Source organism: Sturnira hondurensis, unplaced genomic scaffold (genome assembly GCF_014824575.4).
Source record: "Sturnira hondurensis isolate 20B ecotype Veracruz unplaced genomic scaffold, ASM1482457v3 Scaffold0000880, whole genome shotgun sequence".
NCBI classification, from domain to species: Eukaryota; Metazoa; Chordata; class Mammalia; order Chiroptera; family Phyllostomidae; genus Sturnira; species Sturnira hondurensis.
This window is the reverse complement of record NW_028073511.1, coordinates 19,825,066-19,846,278: the sequence shown is the minus strand read 5'-3', so window position 1 is coordinate 19,846,278 and position 21,213 is coordinate 19,825,066. Positions and strand designations below refer to the sequence as shown.

Genomic DNA, 21,213 nt, shown 5'->3' with positions numbered 1-21,213 from the left:
TAAGTGTATGATATTTTACAGCTCCAATTACTAAGTAATGCATATTCTTGAATTGCTGTTTTGTAACAGCATGTTCACTGTTTAGAACTGTATTAAGGAAAGAGTATGGTCTTTTTAACTGGATAGTAAGGCAGCTTAGCTTCAAATCCAAGCTCTGTAATTAATTAGACAAATGACCTTGGATAAATTATTTAATCTCTCTGTGCCTTACTTTCCTCATCTGCAAAAATGAAGATAATAGTAGCATTTATCTGATAGGATTTTTAGACATAAAATTGGTAACATATGTCAAATGTTTAAGACTGTTTCTGACACAAGACTAAATAAATAAAAAATCTCTATCCAAAGTATTATTTCTTAGGTGATCACACAGGCACTTAGCTAAGGTGCTACCAACATTCTTTCCTTAGGTGTTTTTTCTTGTCACCCCAATGTATGGGGCTACTAAGAGAAATCATTAACAAATGGCAAAATTAATGCCAGGGCAGCCCAGCAAAGAGGCAAGTACTCAATAGAAGTGTGATTAATAGAAAGCTCCCTGGGGACTGGAACACCATCTCACTTATCTTGACATTTCTCACAGTACCTGGCATATATCTTTGTGCATATTGGTATTCAATATTTATCCTTACATGTGTGAATAAAATGTAATTTATTCCAAAATTTGCCATCACTATCCTCTATAAATCATTTCCACCCTTTAACCCCCTTACCCCACTGTTGACCTCCTTTTTGTGTCCATTATTCATAGGCATATGTTGTTCCTGCCTTCTCAGAGATATAAAGAGGAAAACTCAAGGCAGTGAGTTTAACTGCTTTGTGCTTTTTAAAAAACATTAACGCTCCTTAATGTAATGGTAATGATTTTCAGCAAGTCATTTATTCATTCTTTGAACAGTATACATTACATTGTCACTCAGGTCCCCTAGTCATTTGAAGAGCTTGAAGCAAGAAGGCAAATGGAGACCCTTGTACTATATATGAAATATTTAAACATTATTTGCCTAGAGACCACAATGTCAAGCAAGATATTTTATCTTCCTATCTTGACAAATGTAGTGTCTTAATGATTTGCATGGCTAGGCTTAAAATTAAAACTCATAGACTCTGAAAATCTGTACTTAACCTTTAATGAGAACATGTTCCAGTGTCTGGCTGGTTCTTGTCCCACACATGGCTTTATCTCTCACTGTAGCACAAGCCAGTGCATGTGAGTGGACACCAGGTTGACACATCTTTCAGGTTTTGGAGTGTGTACATTAAAGGCCCAGTTTACTTGTAAGATGATGCTCCATGGGAAAAGGTCCAAGAAGAAACCACAAGTGAAATTGGATTCATTTGAACAAGGAACCTTGGTATCCTTCATACCAGGAGTATGGGCCTGAACAGTAAGGAATGTCAAAGTTTTTGTAGTCCTCATCTTTCCACAGGGGATAATCTGAGGGTAATCCCTAAAACTCTGACATTGAGGAATTCACTGCTTACTGTGGAGACTTACATAGAAACAAATCATTACAAGTGCATGCTGAATATTCAGACAAGATATGTTATGGGAAGATGTGCCTGGAAGGATTAAGAAAGTCTTTGATTTAGTGAGAAATTTGAGTAGTACCCCCCAGGCCTTCCTCTCAGAAAAAAAAAAAAAAGAGTGTTTACCACAATTCAGATTAGGAGGAAAAAGGGAGAAAGGGCAGACTGTTTATATGCACAGAGGCCTGAATGAGGACAGCAAATTAGGAAAACTGAATGCAGGTGACTTGGCCTGACTGTGGCTTGTAGAACAGATGGTGGCTTGGGCACGTGATACTGGATGATTCCAAATTACCAGACAAAAGCAAGAAAAGTAACTTGCATGATATCCTAAATGCGATGGTTTACCAAGATGGAAGTTTTCTATTGACAATGTACTTACCCTCCCTTCTCACCAAAGCTTCCTGCTGCACCTACCAGCATCTGGACTGCATTCTGGGACAGAGTCTCATTTCTATATTGTCTCTGGTAGCTTGCCTAAAAGAATGTTATATCAAATCATTATACAGCATGAATAAGAGAGCAACTTATATTTCTTTTCATGGAGAAACAATCTGTGAGTAAGAAGTTGGAATCCCCAAATAATCAAGTATCTTTATAAAAAGAATCTCTCTATGGAGTCCAGACTACGATATCAGTATAGAGGATAAATCTGGCCTGTGGGTGGAACCCAACTGGTTCTGTAGGAAATTAGGATCCTCCTTTTATTTTATTTTATTTTATTTTATTTTATTTTATTTTATTTTATTTTATTTTATTATTGTTCAAGTACAGTTTTCTGTCTTTTTACTCCCATCACAGCCCACCCCCCAAGTGCTCCCCACCTCCCTCCCATTTCCACCTCCCTTAGTTTTTGTCCATGTGTCCTTTATATTTGTTCCTGTAAATCCTTCCCCTTTCCCCCTGAAATTCCCTCCCCTCTGGTCCCTATCAGCTTGTTCTCTATCTCAGTGTCTTTGGTTATATTTTGCTTGCTTATTTGTTTTGCTGTTTAGGTTCCTGTTAAAGGTGAGATCATATGGTATTTGTCTTTCACCACCTAGCTTATTTCACTTAGCACAATGCTTTCCAGTTCCATCCATGCTGTTGCAAAGGGTAGAAGCTCCTTTTTTTTCTGCTGGATAGAATTTCATTGTGTAAATGTACCATAGTTTTTTGATCCATTCATTTACTGATGGGCACCTAGGTTGCTTCCAGCTCTTGGCTATTATAAATTGTGCTGCTATGAACTTTGGTGTGCATAGGTTCTTTTGGATTGGTGTTTTCAGGGTTCTTAGGATATATTCCTAACAGTGGAATTGCTGGGTCAAAAGGCATATTCATTTTTAGTTTTCTTAGAAAATTCCATGCTGTTTTCCATAGTGGTTGTACCAGTCTGCAATCCCACCAATGGGATCCTTCTTGATATTAATTACATTTTCCAAAATAAGTGTAATTTGATGGCCACATAAATATGGGAACTATGAAAAACTGTATTTCCATCTTAAAAGTTCATAATGGATATTAGATTATGAAAATCTCTGATAAATTCTATAGGAAATGGCATGAAATGAACTGGTACTATTGTGTAGAACACAGTCATCCATTCATTCAGACCTTATATTGAGAGCCTACTCAACTTTAGGTTCATGCTGGGGAAACCACTCTCTGATATTGCCTCCAGACTTAGTATGCTGAACACTCCTGAAAATCATTTTAAGGACCAACTTTCAAAATTGGAATGTATGGTATAACTAAAGATGCCTGGGTTCCACAGAAGATATACTATCTGCACAATCAGTTACAGATATTAAAATATAGTTTTGATCCTGGTAGATAGATACTAGAAAGAGAACTGAATTTAAAGATGAGGAATTCAATAGTGTAGAATTTTTCTTCTCAAACTTAATTAAAATACTTATAAAATTATGTGAGAATTAAATATGTTCCCTATTCTCAAAGATAAGCAGTGCATCTTGTGGAAAAATAACAAGCTGAAAATAATATGGAACCCATGAATAAAGGCTGAAAAAATATGTCCTGAGTCATACATCATAATAACATAATAACAATAAGCAAGACTCAAAATGGAGTCTCCTGCATGGTTTTAAGGGTTCTTGAATACTATAGTTTCCTGAAATCAACTGGAAATCTTGAAGTGCCTCAAAGACATGATCTCCTAAAATCTGCTGGTGAAATAACGCACCATATGGGCGTAAGTTCATCCTTAATGCATTACCTCCATTGCTTAAAAAAATCATATAAGTCCTTGGAGAAGCTGCTTTTGAGACTCAACTTGCCTGCACCCTATAGATCTTTTATTTCCTAAGTTAGACTAAGCAAGTAGAATGCTTGGAGTCCTGTATGGTTGCAATAGCTGAGGAATGCATGACAATTCCATTCACACTGAGAAAGGCCCAATACAAACATTTTAAGAGGATGAGTCATGGCAACTAGTCAATATTCTAGCCTGTACAGATGATAAATAGGCTCTTAGCAGTTCCCCACCAGGTCCTGTATGCTGCTGTGTTACAGAATTTCTCCCCAAAATATTATATAAAAACATACCATCCTATACTTGCAGTTAATTTTGAACTTGAAAAACTGGCCTGGGTCCAGAGAAGGCAGAGTCATGAAAGTGGCCGCACAACGCATCTGAAGGATGAGCTCAACTCTATTTCCTGCCACTGGGACCCATTTCCTCATAATAAAACACCTTTTATTTAAGCTAATTTAAGTGGACTCTATTTCATCTTCTGCAGTCAAGCAGATCCCTAAAACAGGGGCAAACTTCCCTTTGCATTCGTAAACAATCTATTAAGCTATGCAGATTAACATAATCAAGATGCCTTCAAGCAATGAAGAGAGTTTTTAGTATGATTTTCGGTCAAAAATCATTTTAAAGTGGATAATAAAGTACTAACTATTTGTGCAGACAAGAGACGCCTGTTGGCCAGCTCCATTGCTTCAATGTTAAGGGTCTCATCTATTTCCTTGTTACAGTTTGGACAGGTCACCTTCTGATGTTCTGTTCTTTCTCCTTGGCTCAGCTAAATTAAAACCAAACAAAATAATACACAGATGTTAATATATTCTTTAGCATAAACCTCAAGCAATTTATATACCAATTTGTTTTGAAAAATTATAGAAAATCTGCCAGATATGGAAAATCAGATGAGTTTCCTCACTACTTACTTGCACAGCTATTTAGAACATAAAATGATTGCCAGTCTGAGGAGAAGGAGTTATAGCATATCTGTATCTTTATCTTTATCCTTATCTTTATCTTTATCTTTACTTGCCATTGTTAACAGTTTATAAAAAATCTTGCACATATAATCACACTTTAAACCAATGTTTCTGAAAGTGTGTTAGCATCACCAACACCTGGGAATCCCTCCACATCCCTCCACAGAACTACTGAATCAGAAACTCTGGGGAACAGGCAGAACAATGCTTCTCCTTCTGAATTTGCAACATATATTTTGTGTCTACTCCAAGATGGTATTGCTTCTAGTTTGCCCCTCAGTGATCACAAAATTCCCTAAAATCCCCTCCTTCTCATTGTAGTAGATAAGAAGTTACCAATACAATATCTCTGTCAATTCTACATATCAGAGATTATGAATTAATACTTACAACATTTATACTTATTTAAGGGCAACCATACCTACTTTGAAAGGATAAATTAAAGATATTACTTGCTTACTGCATATGGGTTTTCAAATGTAATTGCTTTTTCAACCATGCTCCAATCTGCATTTGCAAGATCTTTGTCAAATTTGAGTTCGGAGGCTGCAGATTTAGTTATCTCTTGAAAGTGTTGAAATGTATAATAAAGCGATTTATATTTTGTTGATGTAACATCATGAAGACCTTTGATACAAATAACACATTTTATAAATAGTGGGAACATCACAATTTTTATCTGAATTATAAAGCTCCCTTTTGTTATTTTATGTACTAAGTATTTTTTTAAGTTAAAGGCTCAATTAACATAAATTGTTTAATAAGAGGAACACTAACAATTTCAAAATTTTCTACTTTAATACTCCTCACAATAGCTGAGGTACACAGTAATAATAGCTGATGTTTACTGAGTGCTTGCCATGTGCTGAGGGGACCAACTTTGAATATATTAAGGTTTTTGATCAGCTTGACCACCTTTTGAGGTGAGTCCCTTTTCTCAGTTTGGTTGATGAGGAGACAGAGGATTAAATTGGTAGACTGAGTGAAGCAGATCACCTTTCTCAATGTGGGTGGTCCTCATTCACTTTGTTGAAGGCCTGAATACAACAAAAGGCTGAGCAAAATAAACTTCACTCTCCCTGACTAACGGTCTTCTAAGGTGGGGTACTGATTCTCCCCTGCCTTCAGATTTGGGCTGGAACTTACATCGTCTTTCCTGGTTCTCAGGCCTTCAGACTGCACGTGCATCTTCTGTTCATAGGAATGCCATATAGGTATAGGTGTAGATACAGATATATATATACATATATATGTATAATGTATACACATACAAACACACAGAGTATATGTACATACATATACTACTTACATGTAAAATCGTATATATAAGGATGTGATACATATATCTATAAACACACACATATTTATATATGCCCAGATTTCATTAAGTTTTGAAAGACTCTTACTATCAGTCACCAATTCTTTTTTTTTTTTTTTAGCCATAGAAGATTGTTTGGAAAGCAATAATATTTCAGGAGCAAATGTTCACTGCCCTCAGTGCAAGTAAACAGATGCTCCACACTAAGAAATTTAGGTTTGCCCTGACCAGGTGACTCAGTTTGTTGGAGTGTTGTCCCATACACCAAAAGGTGGCGGGTTCAATTCCCCTGCCTGGGTCGCAGGTTCTAGGTTGGGGAGTACACGGGAGGCGACTGGTCAATGTCTCTCTCTCACATTGATGTTTCTCTCTCTCTCTGTCTCTCTCTCTCTCCCTACCTCTCTCCCTAAAATCAGTAAACATATGCTAGAGTGAGGGTTAAAAAATTTAGATTTATTTAGCTACTAAGTAGAACATCTAATACTCTTTTTAAAAATATTTTATTTATTTATTCTTAGAGACAGGAGAAGGGAAGGAGAAAGTGGGAGAGAAACATCAATGTGTGGTTGCCTCTCACATATCCCCTACTGGGGACTTGGCCTGCAACCCAGGCATGTGCCCTGACTGGGAATCGAACCAGTGACCCTTTGCTTCACAGGCCCGCGCTCAATCCACTGAGCTACACCAGCCAGGGCCTAATACTCTTCAAAACTTTCTCTGTTCTTCCCATTTTACTATGCTAAAGCTCACAGAATTTAGAAGAAAAAAGAAAAGGAAAAAGATTTTTTTGGAAATATGAGGAAGGAATGAAGATTGAGTGGTATAATATTTCCATAAAGATGAAATTTCAGATTCATAGCATTAGAGTGAAAATTCTGCATGTAATTAAAAGGGTAGTAGAGCAGTTAAGAATATAATGAATTAAAAGCATCAAGGCAACATGTTCCTACTTCTTAACTACCATTACTTAATTGTGTGACCTTGGGCAGTGACTGTTAACTCTCTAAATCTCAATTTCTCAGTTGTTGAAAAGTGTGGGATTAAATAGGCGTGTTGCGTTATATAGGCATCCTCCTAAAACTGCTATTCTGCTTTGACTCTCCTCATCCCCTGGTTCCTAATCAGTTATCCACAGAACTAGAGTGGTCTCTTGAGACCTTAATCATATACTAATTACACATATAGCTTCCTCAGTAATCTACCACGTTGTGTTTTCTAATTTATTTATATGTGATTGTTTATATTGATGCACACATGACTTTCTGATGTTCCCTTATTTGACTTCTTTTCTGACTGTTTACCTATCTTCACTGTAAGTTCTATCAACTCAGAAATCTGCTCTGCTTTCATAATACATCGCCATCAGTTAAAATAGTGCCTGGCATATAGGAGGTTTTTAATAATAGTTTGCCAAATAATTGAATACACTCATTGTACTATGTTTTTTAAGCTGGAAATGTAAATTATCTTTTAAAATAAGTAAGCTTATTAGGGGAATAGGGGAGGAGGAAGAAGGTATGGGGGAAAGTAATAATGGAAAAATTCAATAAAAATGAACAAACAAGCCCTGGCTGGTGTGGCTCAGTGGATTGAGCGCTGGCCTAAGAACCAAAGGGTCACCAGTTTGATTCCCATTCAAGGCACATGCCTGGGTTGTAGGCCAGGTCCCCAGTAGCAGGTGCTCAAGAGGCAACCACACATTAATGTTTCTCTCCCTGTCTCTTTCTCCTTCCCTTTCCCTCTCAAATAAAATCTTTAAAAAAATGAACAAACAAGAAGCTTACCATTGTAAACCTTTCATATAACTTTACATAGAGATCCAATTTTCTTTCCAATTAGACGTTTTTGATTTGCATTTATATAACTTTTTCCTTCACATTTACCATTTTTTTACATATTTACAATACTTCTCTCTTCACTCAGAATAGTAATTAGTAGGCTTACCTAGTTTACTAATTACAATTGGCAAGATGACTTTATTGACAACCAGAGTAATCATGCATACTGACACTCCATGAAATAATATCTAGAATTGAAAAAAAGTACAAAGTATTGGTGACAGTTTCATGTAATTATCTTTTATATTTACCAATGTAAATTAAGCTAGTTTGTACTATGCCAATAGATGCTCATGGAGGGGAGAATTTGGATGCCAGATACGATGAAAATACTCTGGGGATTCTCTATCTTCCTGCACACATTTCATACATGCTTTGGGAGCCAAACCAAACATCAAGACATAGTTTGACAAGTAAACATATACAGACTGGGGAAAAAATACTAACACCTGTCTTTAAATCCCATTGCTGGATTTCTTGGGCACTGGGAATATGCCTGTACTTTATCAATTCTTATGCACAATACACACTTCTGGGTGCATAGCCGCACAGTTCTTTGCTCACCATTACCAGTACATCTGTATCAGAAAATTCTTCTCACCCATGAAAAGAGAACAACTCAGAGGTACTCCACCCAATACTGTGTCTTTCTGATACCCCTTCAATGTCATCAAGGAGGAATATTTTTGATACTCCTTGTTTTCTTTTTTATTCCAAGTTGGTCTTCATAGACAAGTGGTGCAACACTTGTCAATCTGAAACTATTCACTTCGGTTGATTTATGCAACCTGACTTTCAGAACTTAGGTTAAACCCCTAGTCAGTTCTCTGTCCTTTGGCCACAGATGGAGGTTAGGAACAGAGCATGAAACTATACCAGAGGCTCTCAAGGTTGCACATTACAATCACTTGAGAAAATTAAAAATATTGGTGCCCAGGATGCTCTCACTGAATATTCTGATGTGATTATTTTTTTTAAAATATTTTATTTATTTATTTTTAGAGAGAGGGGAAAGAAAGGAGAAAGAGTGGGAGAGAAACATCAATGTGTTGTTGTCTCTCATGTGTCCTCTACTGGAGACCTGGCCTGCAACCCAGGATGTGCCCTGACTGGGAATTGAACCGGCAACCCTTTGCTTCACAGGCCTGTGCTCAATCCACTGAGCTACACCAGCCAGGGCTGATGTGATTCTTTAAGGGTGCAGTGCAAGTGTTGGTAATTAGAAAAACAAAGGTATAACCTACCTACTTTAAAATGCACTTGTGTACCATTTGATAAGTTTTGACAGTGCATGCACCCATATAAGCCTCAAGCCTGTCACGATGTAGAGTGTTCTCATATGGCCCCAACGATCTCCAGTGCTCCTTCCCAATCAATTCCCACCCCATGAGAGGCAACTACTGTTTTAATTTCTACATAGATAAAAACTGTCAATTTAAAATCCTTCACATAATTGAATATTGGGTTTCTCATTGTAGTTTTCATTTGCATTTCCTTGTTGAACATGTTTAATGTGCTTAGTAGTATACATTTTGGTTTTTGAAGTGTCTGTTCAATTCTTTGTCCTAGTTTAAAGATTAACTTGTTTTTTTCTATTATAAAACTGTAGAAATTTTGAAAAATATATTTTAGATAGACATGCATTGTTATGTATATGTGTTATGGATATCTTCTCTCAGTTAGTGACTCACCTGTCCACTTCTATACAACTTTCATTTGATCAGCAATTCTTTAAAAATGTTGATGATGTCCAATTATTGTTTTATATGTACTAAGAACCCTTTGTCTATCTCTAGGTCACAAAGTCATTTTCTTATTTTTTTAGAACTTTTAGAGCTTTTGTTTTCATATTCAAGTCTATGATCCATCTCAAATCAGTGTAACATATCAGGGGAGGTAAATATAGATATTTTCTTTTCTTTTTTTTTCTGAATGAACATCCAGTTGTTTAGCACCATTTGACAAAAAGACTATCCTTGAAACCACTGAACTGCTCTGGCATCTTTGTCAAATATTAATTGACTGTATAAATGTGAGCCCTTTTTGGAGTCTTTATTATGTTCCATTTCTCACCAACTTAATTATTGTATCCTTATAGTAAGTCTTTATGTCAGGTAATATAAATCCTCCAACTTTGTTTTTCTTCTCCAAAATTGTTATAGCTAACTTAGCCCTTTTATATTTTTGTATAATTTTAGAATTGGCTTTTTGTTTCTAAAATAAAGTGGCTAGGATTGGATTGTGTTGAATATAGTGACATCCTAAAAATCTAAAGTCTTCCAATCCATGAATATACTATAGCTCTCCATTTATTTGGGTTTCTAAAATTTCTTTCAACAATGTCTTGTAGTTTTCAGTGCAAAACTTCTACAAATTGTGAAAAGAAGCCTCCAAGACATCTACTTCTTGATATTCAGGTCTTATGTGTAATCACCTCCTCTTAAATGTAGACTGAACTTATTGACTCATTTCTAATCTTTCTAATGAGTATTAAATATGTCATAAGTAATGGGAATTTCAAATTAGCTTATGAAAAGACTGTGGCTTCTGTCTTGGGTGTTTGTTCTTTCTCACTTGCTTGTTCATTCTTAGAGAAGTCAGCTAGCACAGTGTGAGCTGACTAATGGAGAAACCCAAATGACAAGGGACTGAGGGAGACTTCTGGTCAAGAGCCAGCAAAAAAATTGCCAACTACCTGCAAAGAAGTGAATCCTGTCAACAATCATGCAACTGAGCTTAGAAGCAGGTGCTCATGCTTTAGTTGAGCTTTTTGATGGCTATACCTTCAGTTTATGCCTCAATAAAAGTTTATGAGAACCCTGACTGACGTGGCTCAATTGATGGAGTATCGTCCTGAAAAGCCAAAAAGGTTGCTGGTTTGATTCCTGGTCAGGGCACATGCCTCAGTTGCAGACCAGTCCTGGGTTAGAGTGTGTGTGAGTGCCAAATGACTGAAGTTTCTCTCATACATCCATGTTTCTCTCTCCCTCCTTTTTTCTTCCTCCCCCTCTCCAAAGATAAATAAAAAATTTTAAAAGCATATGAGAGAAACTGGATCAGAGGTACAAGCTAATCTGCATCCAGATTTCTGGGAAAAAATGATTACCACAAGAAATTTAGTTAACATCCATTCTCTCACAGAGCTTCAAATTTTTATTTCTTGTGATAAGGTCTTTTAAGACATCATCTCTTAACAACTTTCAAATATACAATACAGTATTGTTAACTATAGTCACCATATTGTACTTTACATTTTCAGAACTTACTTATCTTATAATTAGAAGTTTGTAACTTTTGACCACCTCCATCCATTTCCTCTACTCCTCACCCTCCACCTCAGCAACCACTGACGCGTTCTCTGTTTCTATGAATTTTTAAGGTTATGCATAGGCTTTTTAAATGTTAAACTATATTTTGGACACATTTTGTATATAACCTAATTGATCATAATGTTTTATACTTTTATATATTTTTTAATTTATTGGCTAAGTATTTTTTAAATTGCATCATGCGTAATCAGTCATTTTGGGGGGTATGTCTTTGTTGGTGTTTGGTGTCAGAGTGGGCTAGCCAAATAAAATAAGGAAGTGTTGCTCTGGCTGGTGTAGCTCAGTAGATTGAGCGTGGGGCCTGCGAATCAAAGGATTGTAGTTCGATTCCTAGTCAGGGCACATGCCTGAGTTGCAGGCCAGTTCCCAGCAGGGGACGTATGAGAGGCAACCATACATTGATATTTCTCTCCCTCTCTCCTTTCCTTCCCCTCTAAAGATAAATAAATAAAATCCTTAAAAAATAAAATAAAATAGAGAACTGTTGCATCCTTTTCTCATTTGTGTAAGAGTTTGTATAAACTTGGTATTACTTATTCTTTAAATGTTTGGTAGAATTTGCCAGTGAAGCCATTTGAGATCTTAGTTTTCTCTGAGAGAAAATTTTAATTTATATATCTAATTTTTTTAACACATATAGGGGTATTCAGGTTTTTAAATTCTCTTGTGCCAGTTTGGGTAAGTTGTGTTTTTTGAGGAATTTAATCATTTTATATAGGAAGTTTTAAAAATGTATGAAGTTACACATAGCTTCTATTTACTATTCATTTAATGACTGTATAATTTGCAGTCATGTTTTTCTTTTCTGTTACTGATATTGGTGATTTGTTTCCCATCTCTTGTTTCTTGGTCTCTCTCTCTCTCTCACTCTTTTTTTAATTTAACATTTTGAGATAATTGTAGACTAACATTCAGGTTGAAGATATAGTACAGAGAGATCCTCTGTAATATTTACCCAGTCGTCCCTAATGGTAACATTTTCCAAAGCTATGGAAGCATATGACAACCAGGAAATTGATATTGACATAGTCAAGACATAGTACAGTTCCATTATGTTAATAACAAATCATGTTGACTTTTATAGATAATTCATTTCCTTCTTGTCCCCACCCCTCTTTATTACTGGCAACCACTAATCTGTTCAATTCGATAATTCTGTCACTTAAAAATGTCATATATTTGGAATTATATAGTATGTGGGATTTTTTTTTGAGGGTAGATTTTGCATTTAGCATAGTTCTTTGGAGATTCATTAAGGTTGTTGCTTTTATCTATAGTTTGTCCTTTTTATTGTTGAGTAGCATTCCATAGTGTAGTTGTATAACAAAGTATTTAAATATTTCCTGTTAAAGGACATCTGAGCTTTTTCTGGTTTTTAGTTATTATAAATAAAGTTACTATAGTGGCTGGCAAGATGATGGCGGAGTAGGAGAATATATCATGCACCGCCTCCCAGAACCAGACTGGTAATACAATTTAAAAGGAGAACAATCACCCGAGTTAAATCAAAGGATACCTGAAAAAGAAATTTTCAACCAAAAGTTGCCAAAAAACATCAAAACCCACCCCTAGACCAATAGGAAGGGCAGGGACATCTAAAAGGGGTCAGCCCCATACACATGGGCAGCAGGCCGAGGCTGCAGCACGGCTGTGGGAGCTTCCCCTTGAGAAGAATGAAGCCAGGACTGTAGACCAGGCTCCCAAGCACAGAGAGCCAGTGCCCAGATGGCCCACCACATAGCATCCTGGGGTGAAAGGCTGAGGGGCTCTCTCTCAGCCTTTGGAGACAAACCCACCACCTTTTTTTTTCCTTAAAGAGGCAAAGCACAGGTTTTTTTGTTTGTGGCTACTTACCTTGGGCCCCAGCAAGGGGAAGGCAGTGAGGACTGGAGTCATGTGAGGGCATGCTAGAGTGGGAGGCACTGGGGAAAGTCTTGGGGAAGCAGCTGTGAGCTTTTCACAGTTGGAATAGACCTGGGCTCCACAGCTGCCATCTTCCTTTAGAAGCTAGTCCCTCCCAGGGCAAAATCAATGACCTTATCCTGTGGGATATGGTTCCTCTCACCCTCTGGAAATCTGCTTGCTACACCATATGAAATCCTGTTCACTCCACCCTACACCTTTTTGTTTGGGGTTTTTTTTTTTTCAGTTTTCTCTGTTTGGGTCTTTTGTTTTGTTTTTTACACCTCTCCTCCTATTTTCCCTCCCATCCTACATCTTAACCATTGCTGAGAAGATAGCACATAAATAGACTCAGGTGTTGCCAGAAACTGGCTTTAGGGTGCATCCAACCCATACACTTTCCTGGGAAACATACTGGTGCTTTCCCCTTATGGGAGAGCCATGGAAACACACTCCTGGCATTTGGCAGACCTCAAATCTGGGCTCTGGAGGCCTACCAGGGGCCCTGCCCTGCTGAGTACAGGGTAATCTCAGATGGACTCGGACTAGTGGCTCTAGGTACAGGGAACACACCCACCATCTTCCCTGAAGTGTGAAAGGCACTTGCCATGGGAGATCCAGGACTCACAGCCCCTTCTTTCCACCAGAAGCACCCTCAGAAATAGTTGAATCTGTGACTAGTCTAAGACTGACATCAGGCCAGCAGGCAGAGACAGACAGGGGCAGATCCTGTGGTGACTTGGGATATTTGCTGACACACCCTTGTACCCAGTGCTGACAAAAGTCAGCTTTGCAGAGCAGCTTAGCCAACCCTTGGAGCAGCCAAGCCTTGAGGAATGAACCACAAATGGTGGATTGCCTATACTTTCAAAAAAAGCTGCTGAGTGCCAGATGTGGACAGCACCGGACATTAGCTTACACAAGACTCAGACATCAGAGTGATGTCCAAAGGGAAGAACAGACAGAACTAAACTCTGCTGAGACAAATCCACTTAGTTCTTGTTTTCACTATTTTCTCTATTTTTCTTTTTCATAGTCCTTTTATTATTTTTATGTATTTTTCTTTCTTGGTGCTCTAATTTTTTTTTCACATCTCCTAATTTACTTTTATCTTTGACTACTCCATTGTTCCCTTCTTCTCTTCTTTTATCAGTTCTGTTATTTTTATGTGTTCCTTTTCCCCATTTTCTTCTTTCATTCATTACTAGTATTAACTCTCTTCCAATTTTTCCTCTTGTAATCAGTTTTCTTTCCTTTGGTCTTCTCATATTCTTTTTTCTTTCCTTCTTTTCTGCTATTCAATTTCTCTTTCTGCTTTTATTATTTTTTGCTCTCTTGCCATTTATATTGCTGTTGTGGTTTGGGGGGAGTTCCTTGTTTTGGTATTGTTTTTGTGTTGTTTTGCTTTATTCTACCAGCACCTTTACAACAGCATACAAGTGTGGTACCTATTTAGCCTACTAGTCAGCAAGCTGGAGGGGAATTCCCAACCAGTGAATGGGACAATAACAAGCAGGACCCAAACACAACAGGAGAGTCAACATGATCCACAAAAAGACATTCCTAGAATATCCATATCAGGAGATCAAGGAGTCTGCACACTTATTCCCACAGGACTCCTAACACACAACCCCACACCACAAGACAGAGAGTCAAAGCAGGTCAATCTAACACATAAAAACAAACACAAAGCAACAAGTAAAATAGGGAGACAAAGAAACAACCTCCAAATGAAAGAAAAAGGAGGAATCTCCAGAAAGAGCTAAATGAAATTGAGGCAACCAATTTATCAGACATGGAGTTCAAAATGATGGTTATAAGGATGCTTCTAGTGAGAAATGCAAGGACTTAGTCAGAAATACAAGGACTTAGTGGTAACTACATCAACATAAAAAATATAGAGAAATCTTGAATAAGAACCAGTTGAACATAAAGAATGCAATATCTGAAGTAAAGAATACACTAGAAAGAATTAAAAGCAGGCTAGACAAAACATAGCACAGAACCAGTGAGTTGGAAGACAAGATAGAAAATAATGCCCAGACAGAGAAGCAAAATGAAAAATGACTCTAGGAGAATAAAGATAGTTTAAGGGAGCTTTAGGACAATATAAATGTAACAATATTTATATCATATGAATACCAGGAAAAGAATAAAGGTAGTAAGGGATAGAAAACTTATTTGAAAAAAATCATAACAGAAAAATTTCCCAGCTTGGTGATGGAGAAATTCAAGCAGGTTCAGGAAGAGGAAGCACAGAAAGTCCAAATCAAGATGAACCTAAACAGGCCCACACCAAGACACATGACCATTAAAATGGCAAAATTTAAAAACACAGTATCTGAAAGGCAGCAAGAGAGAAATAGCTAGTTACCTAAGAAGGATCCCTGATAAGGCTATCAGCTTATTTCTCAACAGAAACACTATAGGCCAGAAGGAATTGCCATGAAATATTCCAAGTAATGAAAAGCAAAGACCTTCAACCAAGATTACTCTATCCAGCAAGGCTCTGATATAAAATGAAAGGTGAAATAAAGAGTTTCCCAGATTTAAGAAAGGGCTAAACAAAAACATTTTCACCAAACCAGCATGGTAAGAGAAGCTAAAGGAACTTCTTTAAGATGAAGAAGAAATAGAGAGGGAGAAGAACACAGGTACAAATGGGAAAAGTGGCAATGAATAAGAACCTATCAATAATAACTTTAAATGTTAATGAATTAAATGCTCCAATCAAAAGATATAGGGTAACTGATTAGATAAGAAAATATGACCCACACATATGCTGTCTACAAAAGACTCACATCAAAACAAAAAGATTTACACAGGTTGAAAATGAAGGGATGGAAAAAATATTCCATGAAAATGGACATGAAAAAGAAAGCTGGAATAGCAATACCTATATTAGACAAAACTGACTTGAAAACTAAGGCCTTAACAAGAGACAAAGAAAGTCTCTGCATAATATTAAAGGGAGTAGTCCAACAAGAGGATATAACCCATATAAACATATGCATCCAATATAGGAGCACTGAAATATAAAAGAAAATCTTGGAGGACTTTAAGAAAGAGACCAACAGTGATATAGTAATAATAAAGGATTTTTAGTATGCCAATGTAAACAATGGACAGATCTCCCAGACCAAAAAATCAACAAGGATATATTGGCACCAAAAACACAGTAGATCCAATGGATTTCATTGCTATTTATAGAATATGTCACCTAAAGAAGCAAAATATACATTCTTCTCAAATGCACATGGATCATTTTCAAAGATAGACCAAGTGGTAGGACACAAAATAAGCTTTATCAAATTCAACAAAATTAAAATTATATCAAGCATTTTTTTTCATTTCACAATGGCCTTGAAACTAGAAATCAACCTTGAGACAAAAACTCAAAACATTTTTTTTCACAATGACTTTGCTGCCAGAACACAGTTGTCAAGAAAACTACCATTAAATCAAAGCCAAAATGGAAAAGGAAAAGACTCACATCAACATTGTGGTTATTGGACACATAGACTCCAGCAAGTCTACCACTACGGGCCATCTGATCTACAAATGTGGTGGGATCGACAAAAGAACCATCGAAAAATTTGAGAAGGAGGATCCTGGGTTGGGAAAGGGCTCCTTCAAGTATACCTGGGTCTCAGATAAACTGAAAGATGAACATTAGCGTGCTATCACCATTGCTATCTCCCTGTGGAAATTTGAAACCAGCAAGTATTATGTGACCAGGACACTGACCCTTTATCAAGAACATGATTACAGGGTCATCTCAGGTTGACTGTGCTGTCCTGATTGTTTCTGCTGGTGAGTTTGAAGCAGGTATCTCCAAGAATGGGCAGACCCGTGAGCATGCCCTTCTGGCTTACACACTGGGTGTAAAACAGCTGATTGCTGGTGTTAAGAAAATGAATCCCACTGAGCTGCCCTACAACCAGAAGAGATACGAGGAAACTGTTAAAGAAGTCAGCACCTACATTAAGAGAATTGGCTACAACCCTGACACAGTAGCATTTGTGTCAATTTCTGGTTGGAATGGTAAAAACGTGCTGGAGCCAAGTGCAAATATGTCTTGGTTCAAGGGATGAAGAGTCACACGTGAAAACGGCAGTGCCAGTGGAACCACGCTGCTTGAAGCTCTGGATTGCATCCTGCCACCAACTCGTCCAACTGACAAGCCCCTGCGTCTGTCTCTCCAGGATGTCTACAAAATTGGTGGCATGGGTACTGTCCCTGTGGGCAAGTGGAGATTGGTGTTCTCAAATCTGGCATGGTAGTCACCTTGGCTCCAGTCAGTGTTACAACTGAAGTAAAGTCTGTTGAAATGCACCATGAAGCTTTGAGTGAAGTTCTTCCTGGGAACAATGTAGGCTTTAATGTCAAGAATGTGTCTGTCAAAGATGTTCATCATGGCAATGTGGCTGGTGACAGCAAAAATGACCCACCAATGGAAGCCACTGGCTTCAGAGCTCAGGTGATTATCCTCAACCATCCAGGCCAAATCAGTGCTGGGTATGCACCTGTGCTAGGTTGTCACACAGCTCATATTGCTTGCAAATTTGCTGAGCTGAAGGAGAAAGTTGATTTTCTCTCTAAGAAAAAGCTGGAAGATGGCCCAAAGTTTTTGAAATCTGGTGATGCTGCCACTGTTGATTTGGTTCCTGGCCACCCCATGTACATTGAGAGCTTTTCTGACTATCCTCCTTTGGGCTGCTTTGCTGTTTGTGATATGAGACAGACAGGTGCTGTGGGTGTCATCAAAGCAGTAAACAAGAAGGCAGCTGGAGCTGGCAAAGTCACTCAGTCTGCTCAGAAAGCTCAGAGGGCTTAATGAACATTATCCCCAACACCTGCCATCCCAGTCTTAATCAGTGGTGGAGGAATGGTCTCAGAACTGTTTGTCTCAATTGGCCACTTCGGTTTAATAGTGAAGGACTGGTTAATGATTGCAATGCATTGTAAAACCTTCAGAAGGAAAGGAGAATGTTTTGTGGACCACTTGGTGTTTTTTTGCATGTGTGGCAGTTTTTAAGTCCTTAGTTTTTAAAATCAGTACTTTTTAATAGAAACATCTTGACCAAAATCTGTCACAGAATTTTGAGACCCATTAAAACAAAGTTTAATAAGAAAAAAACCTCAAAATACTTAAATACATGGAGGGTGAATAACATGACATTAAATAACAAATGGGTTAACAATGAGATCAAGGAAAAAGTAAAAATGTACAAGGAAACAAGTGAAAATGAAACACAACATCCCAAAACCTATGAGACACAGTGAAAGTAGTCCTGAGAGGGAAGTCTGTAGCATTACAGGCCTACCTGAAGAAGAAAGAAAGATCTCAAATAAGCAACCTAATTCTTTACCTAAGAGAATGAGAAAAACAACAAATAAAGCACGGAGTGAGTAGAAGGAAGGAAATAATCAAGATTAGAACTATAAATGACATAGAGACTAAAAAGACAATTCAAAGATGCAATGAATCCAGGGGCTGGTTCTTTGAAAGATAAATAAAATTGACAAAACTTTAATAAGACTCATGTAGAAAAAAAAGAGAGTACCCAAATAAATAAAATAAAAAATAAATTAGTACTCTGGCCAAGATGGAGGCATAGGTAGATACACTTTGCTCTTTCTACACAACCAAAAGAAGGGAAACAACAAATTTAAAAACAAAAACCAACCAGAACTACCAGAGAATCAAACTGGATGGAAGTCTGACAACCAAGAAGTTAAAGAAGAAACATTCATCCAGACTGGTAGGAGGGATGGAGTTGGGCGGCTGGGGTGGAGAGGACTCACAGTAAGGTAGTGGCTGGAGGACCAGGGCAGGTGAGGCAGTGGCTGACAGACTGAGCAGTCCCACATTTGCATGCAGATAAACCAGGAGGAACAACTGGGGAGCAAGACAGACTGCACAACTCAGGGTTTCAGTAGGGGGACACAAAACTTCAAAACCTCTGACTGAAAAAACCTGTGGGGTTTGAGAAAGTGGAAGGAACTCCCAGCCTCACAGGAGTATTCACTGGAGAGACCCACATGCTCTTAGAAAGTACACAAAACCACACACCTGGGAATCAGCACCAGAAGGGCCCAATTTGTTTGTAGGCAATAGAGGCAGGGACTGAAAGCTGGCAGAGAGCTGAGCAGGTGGCATCGTTCCCTTTTGGACCCTTCCCCCACACACAGTGCCACAACGCAGCCACATGAGTTGCCCTGCCCTGGCAAATACATAAGTTTCTTCCCCTAACTACATAACAGGCATGCCAAGACAAAAAAAATATGGCCAAATGAAAGAACAAATTGAAGCTCCAGAAAAAATACAACTAAGTGATAAAGAAATAGCTAACCTATCAGATGCACAGTTCAAAACATTGGTAACCAGGATGCTCACAGAATTAGTTGAGTATGCTTGCAAATTAGATGAAAAAATGAAGGCTAAGCTAAGTGAAATAAAGGAAAGTGTATAGGGAACCAATAGTGATGGGAAGGAAACTGGGACTCAAATCACTGGTGTGGACCAGAAGGAAGAAAGAAATATGCAACCAGAACAGAATGAAGAAAGAAGAATTCAAAAAAAATGAGGAGAGGCTTAGGAACCTCCAGGACATCTTTAAACGTTCCAACATCTGAATTATAGGCGTGCCAGAAGGAGAATAGGAGGAGCAAGATGTTGAAAACTTATTTGAAAAAATAATGAAGATTCTTCACCACACTGGCAAAGGAAATAGACTTCTAGGAAGTCAGGAAGCTCAGAGAGTCCCAAAGAAGTTGGACCCAAGGAAGCACACACCAAGGCACATCATAATTACATTACCCAAGATGAAAGATAAGGAGAGCCTCTTAAAAGCAGCAAGAGAAAAGGAGACAGTTACCTGTTGGAGACTGCTCTGCCTGGAAATTCCTGCCTGGTTTCAGGAATTGCAACCGTTTAAGGCTGAGTGTGTGACCTCTGGAATGCGAACCACTGAGGAGACAAGGCTTGTTTCTGGCAGCAGATGCTGCCCCTGATTCATCCTCCTGCCCCCAAAGCATGATGGGAAGTCAGTGACAGGTAAGACCCCCTCTCCCCCCAGGGGGGCAACCTGAGCCAGACTCAATCACTTAGGAGGCCATTCATGACAGGACTTGGGGGTGGGGGAGCTGTGAAAAGGAGGGAGTGATAGGCCCTCACCACCCCCCTGGCTATGCTAACATAGCCCAGTCCCTATGTCCTCTAGAGAAGTGCTTCCTGGCTCTAATCCACTTAAGCCTGAATACCTGTGACAGGGAAGATGGTGACACCTTTCACCATCTAGCACAGGGCCGGGTAATCTGGCAAGGTAAAGAATTCTTAACAAACCCATGAGATCTGCTCTGCTAAGAATGCTTTTAGTTAAATGTTTTTATTTTCCCATAGTTTTATAGCCTTTTAGTTGATAGACCTTGATTTAAGGACAAGCCCTAGTGGTGTTTTTTTTTGTATACTATCTGCTGTTTACTGTCTACCCATGATTAATAAACTTATACTTGAATGCCTGCATTAAAAAAAAAAAACAATAAAAGCCTGTCTAGGCAAAAGGTACAGGGCACTCTCCCCTAGAGAGAGTGTCCTGCCCTTTTTCTCCACAGGATTCAATAGTTTGTGTGACTTTGTCTCGATCATCCATAACTATGCAGGCACTGCTTGTTAGTGCATGCATCAGTTATCTACAAAGGAGTCCCAGAAGATCAAAAATACAGACAGTAAAATGACAACAAACTCATATCTATCAACAACCAAACCTAAAAAAAGAAAAACAAAATGAACTAGGCAAACAACTAGAACAAGAACACATTCACAGAATTGGAGATCACATGGAGGGTCATCAGCAGAGAAAGGGAGTGGGGAGAATGGGGGAAAAGGTACAGGAAGTAAGAAGCATAAATGGTAGGTACAATATAGACAGAGGGAGGTTAAGAATAGTATGGGGAATGGAGAAGCCAAAGAACCTGTATGTATGACCCATGGATATGAACTAAGGTGTGGGAATGCTGGTAGGAGGGGAGGTACAGAGTGTAGCAGAATAAAGGGGAGGAAAAC

At 38.2% G+C, this 21,213-nt stretch overlaps 1 protein-coding gene and 1 pseudogene across 1 annotated transcript in view; one reads left to right on the top strand and one right to left on the bottom strand.

Moving 5' to 3' along the window:
* The window catches only part of SLC9C1 (solute carrier family 9 member C1), a 111,959-nt gene that overhangs the window by 51,469 nt on the left and 39,277 nt on the right, over positions 1–21,213 (bottom strand). Inside the window, exons 10-13 of the mRNA XM_037056747.1 lie at positions 8,021–8,102; positions 5,219–5,385; positions 4,434–4,559; positions 1,913–2,007 (exon numbers count right to left, since the gene is read on the bottom strand). Of these exons, the coding sequence (XP_036912642.1) occupies positions 1,913–2,007; positions 4,434–4,559; positions 5,219–5,385; positions 8,021–8,102 (470 nt within the window). The remainder of the gene's footprint in view (positions 1–1,912; positions 2,008–4,433; positions 4,560–5,218; positions 5,386–8,020; positions 8,103–21,213) is intronic.
* Positions 16,603–18,275, top strand: LOC118993112 (elongation factor 1-alpha 1-like; annotated as a pseudogene).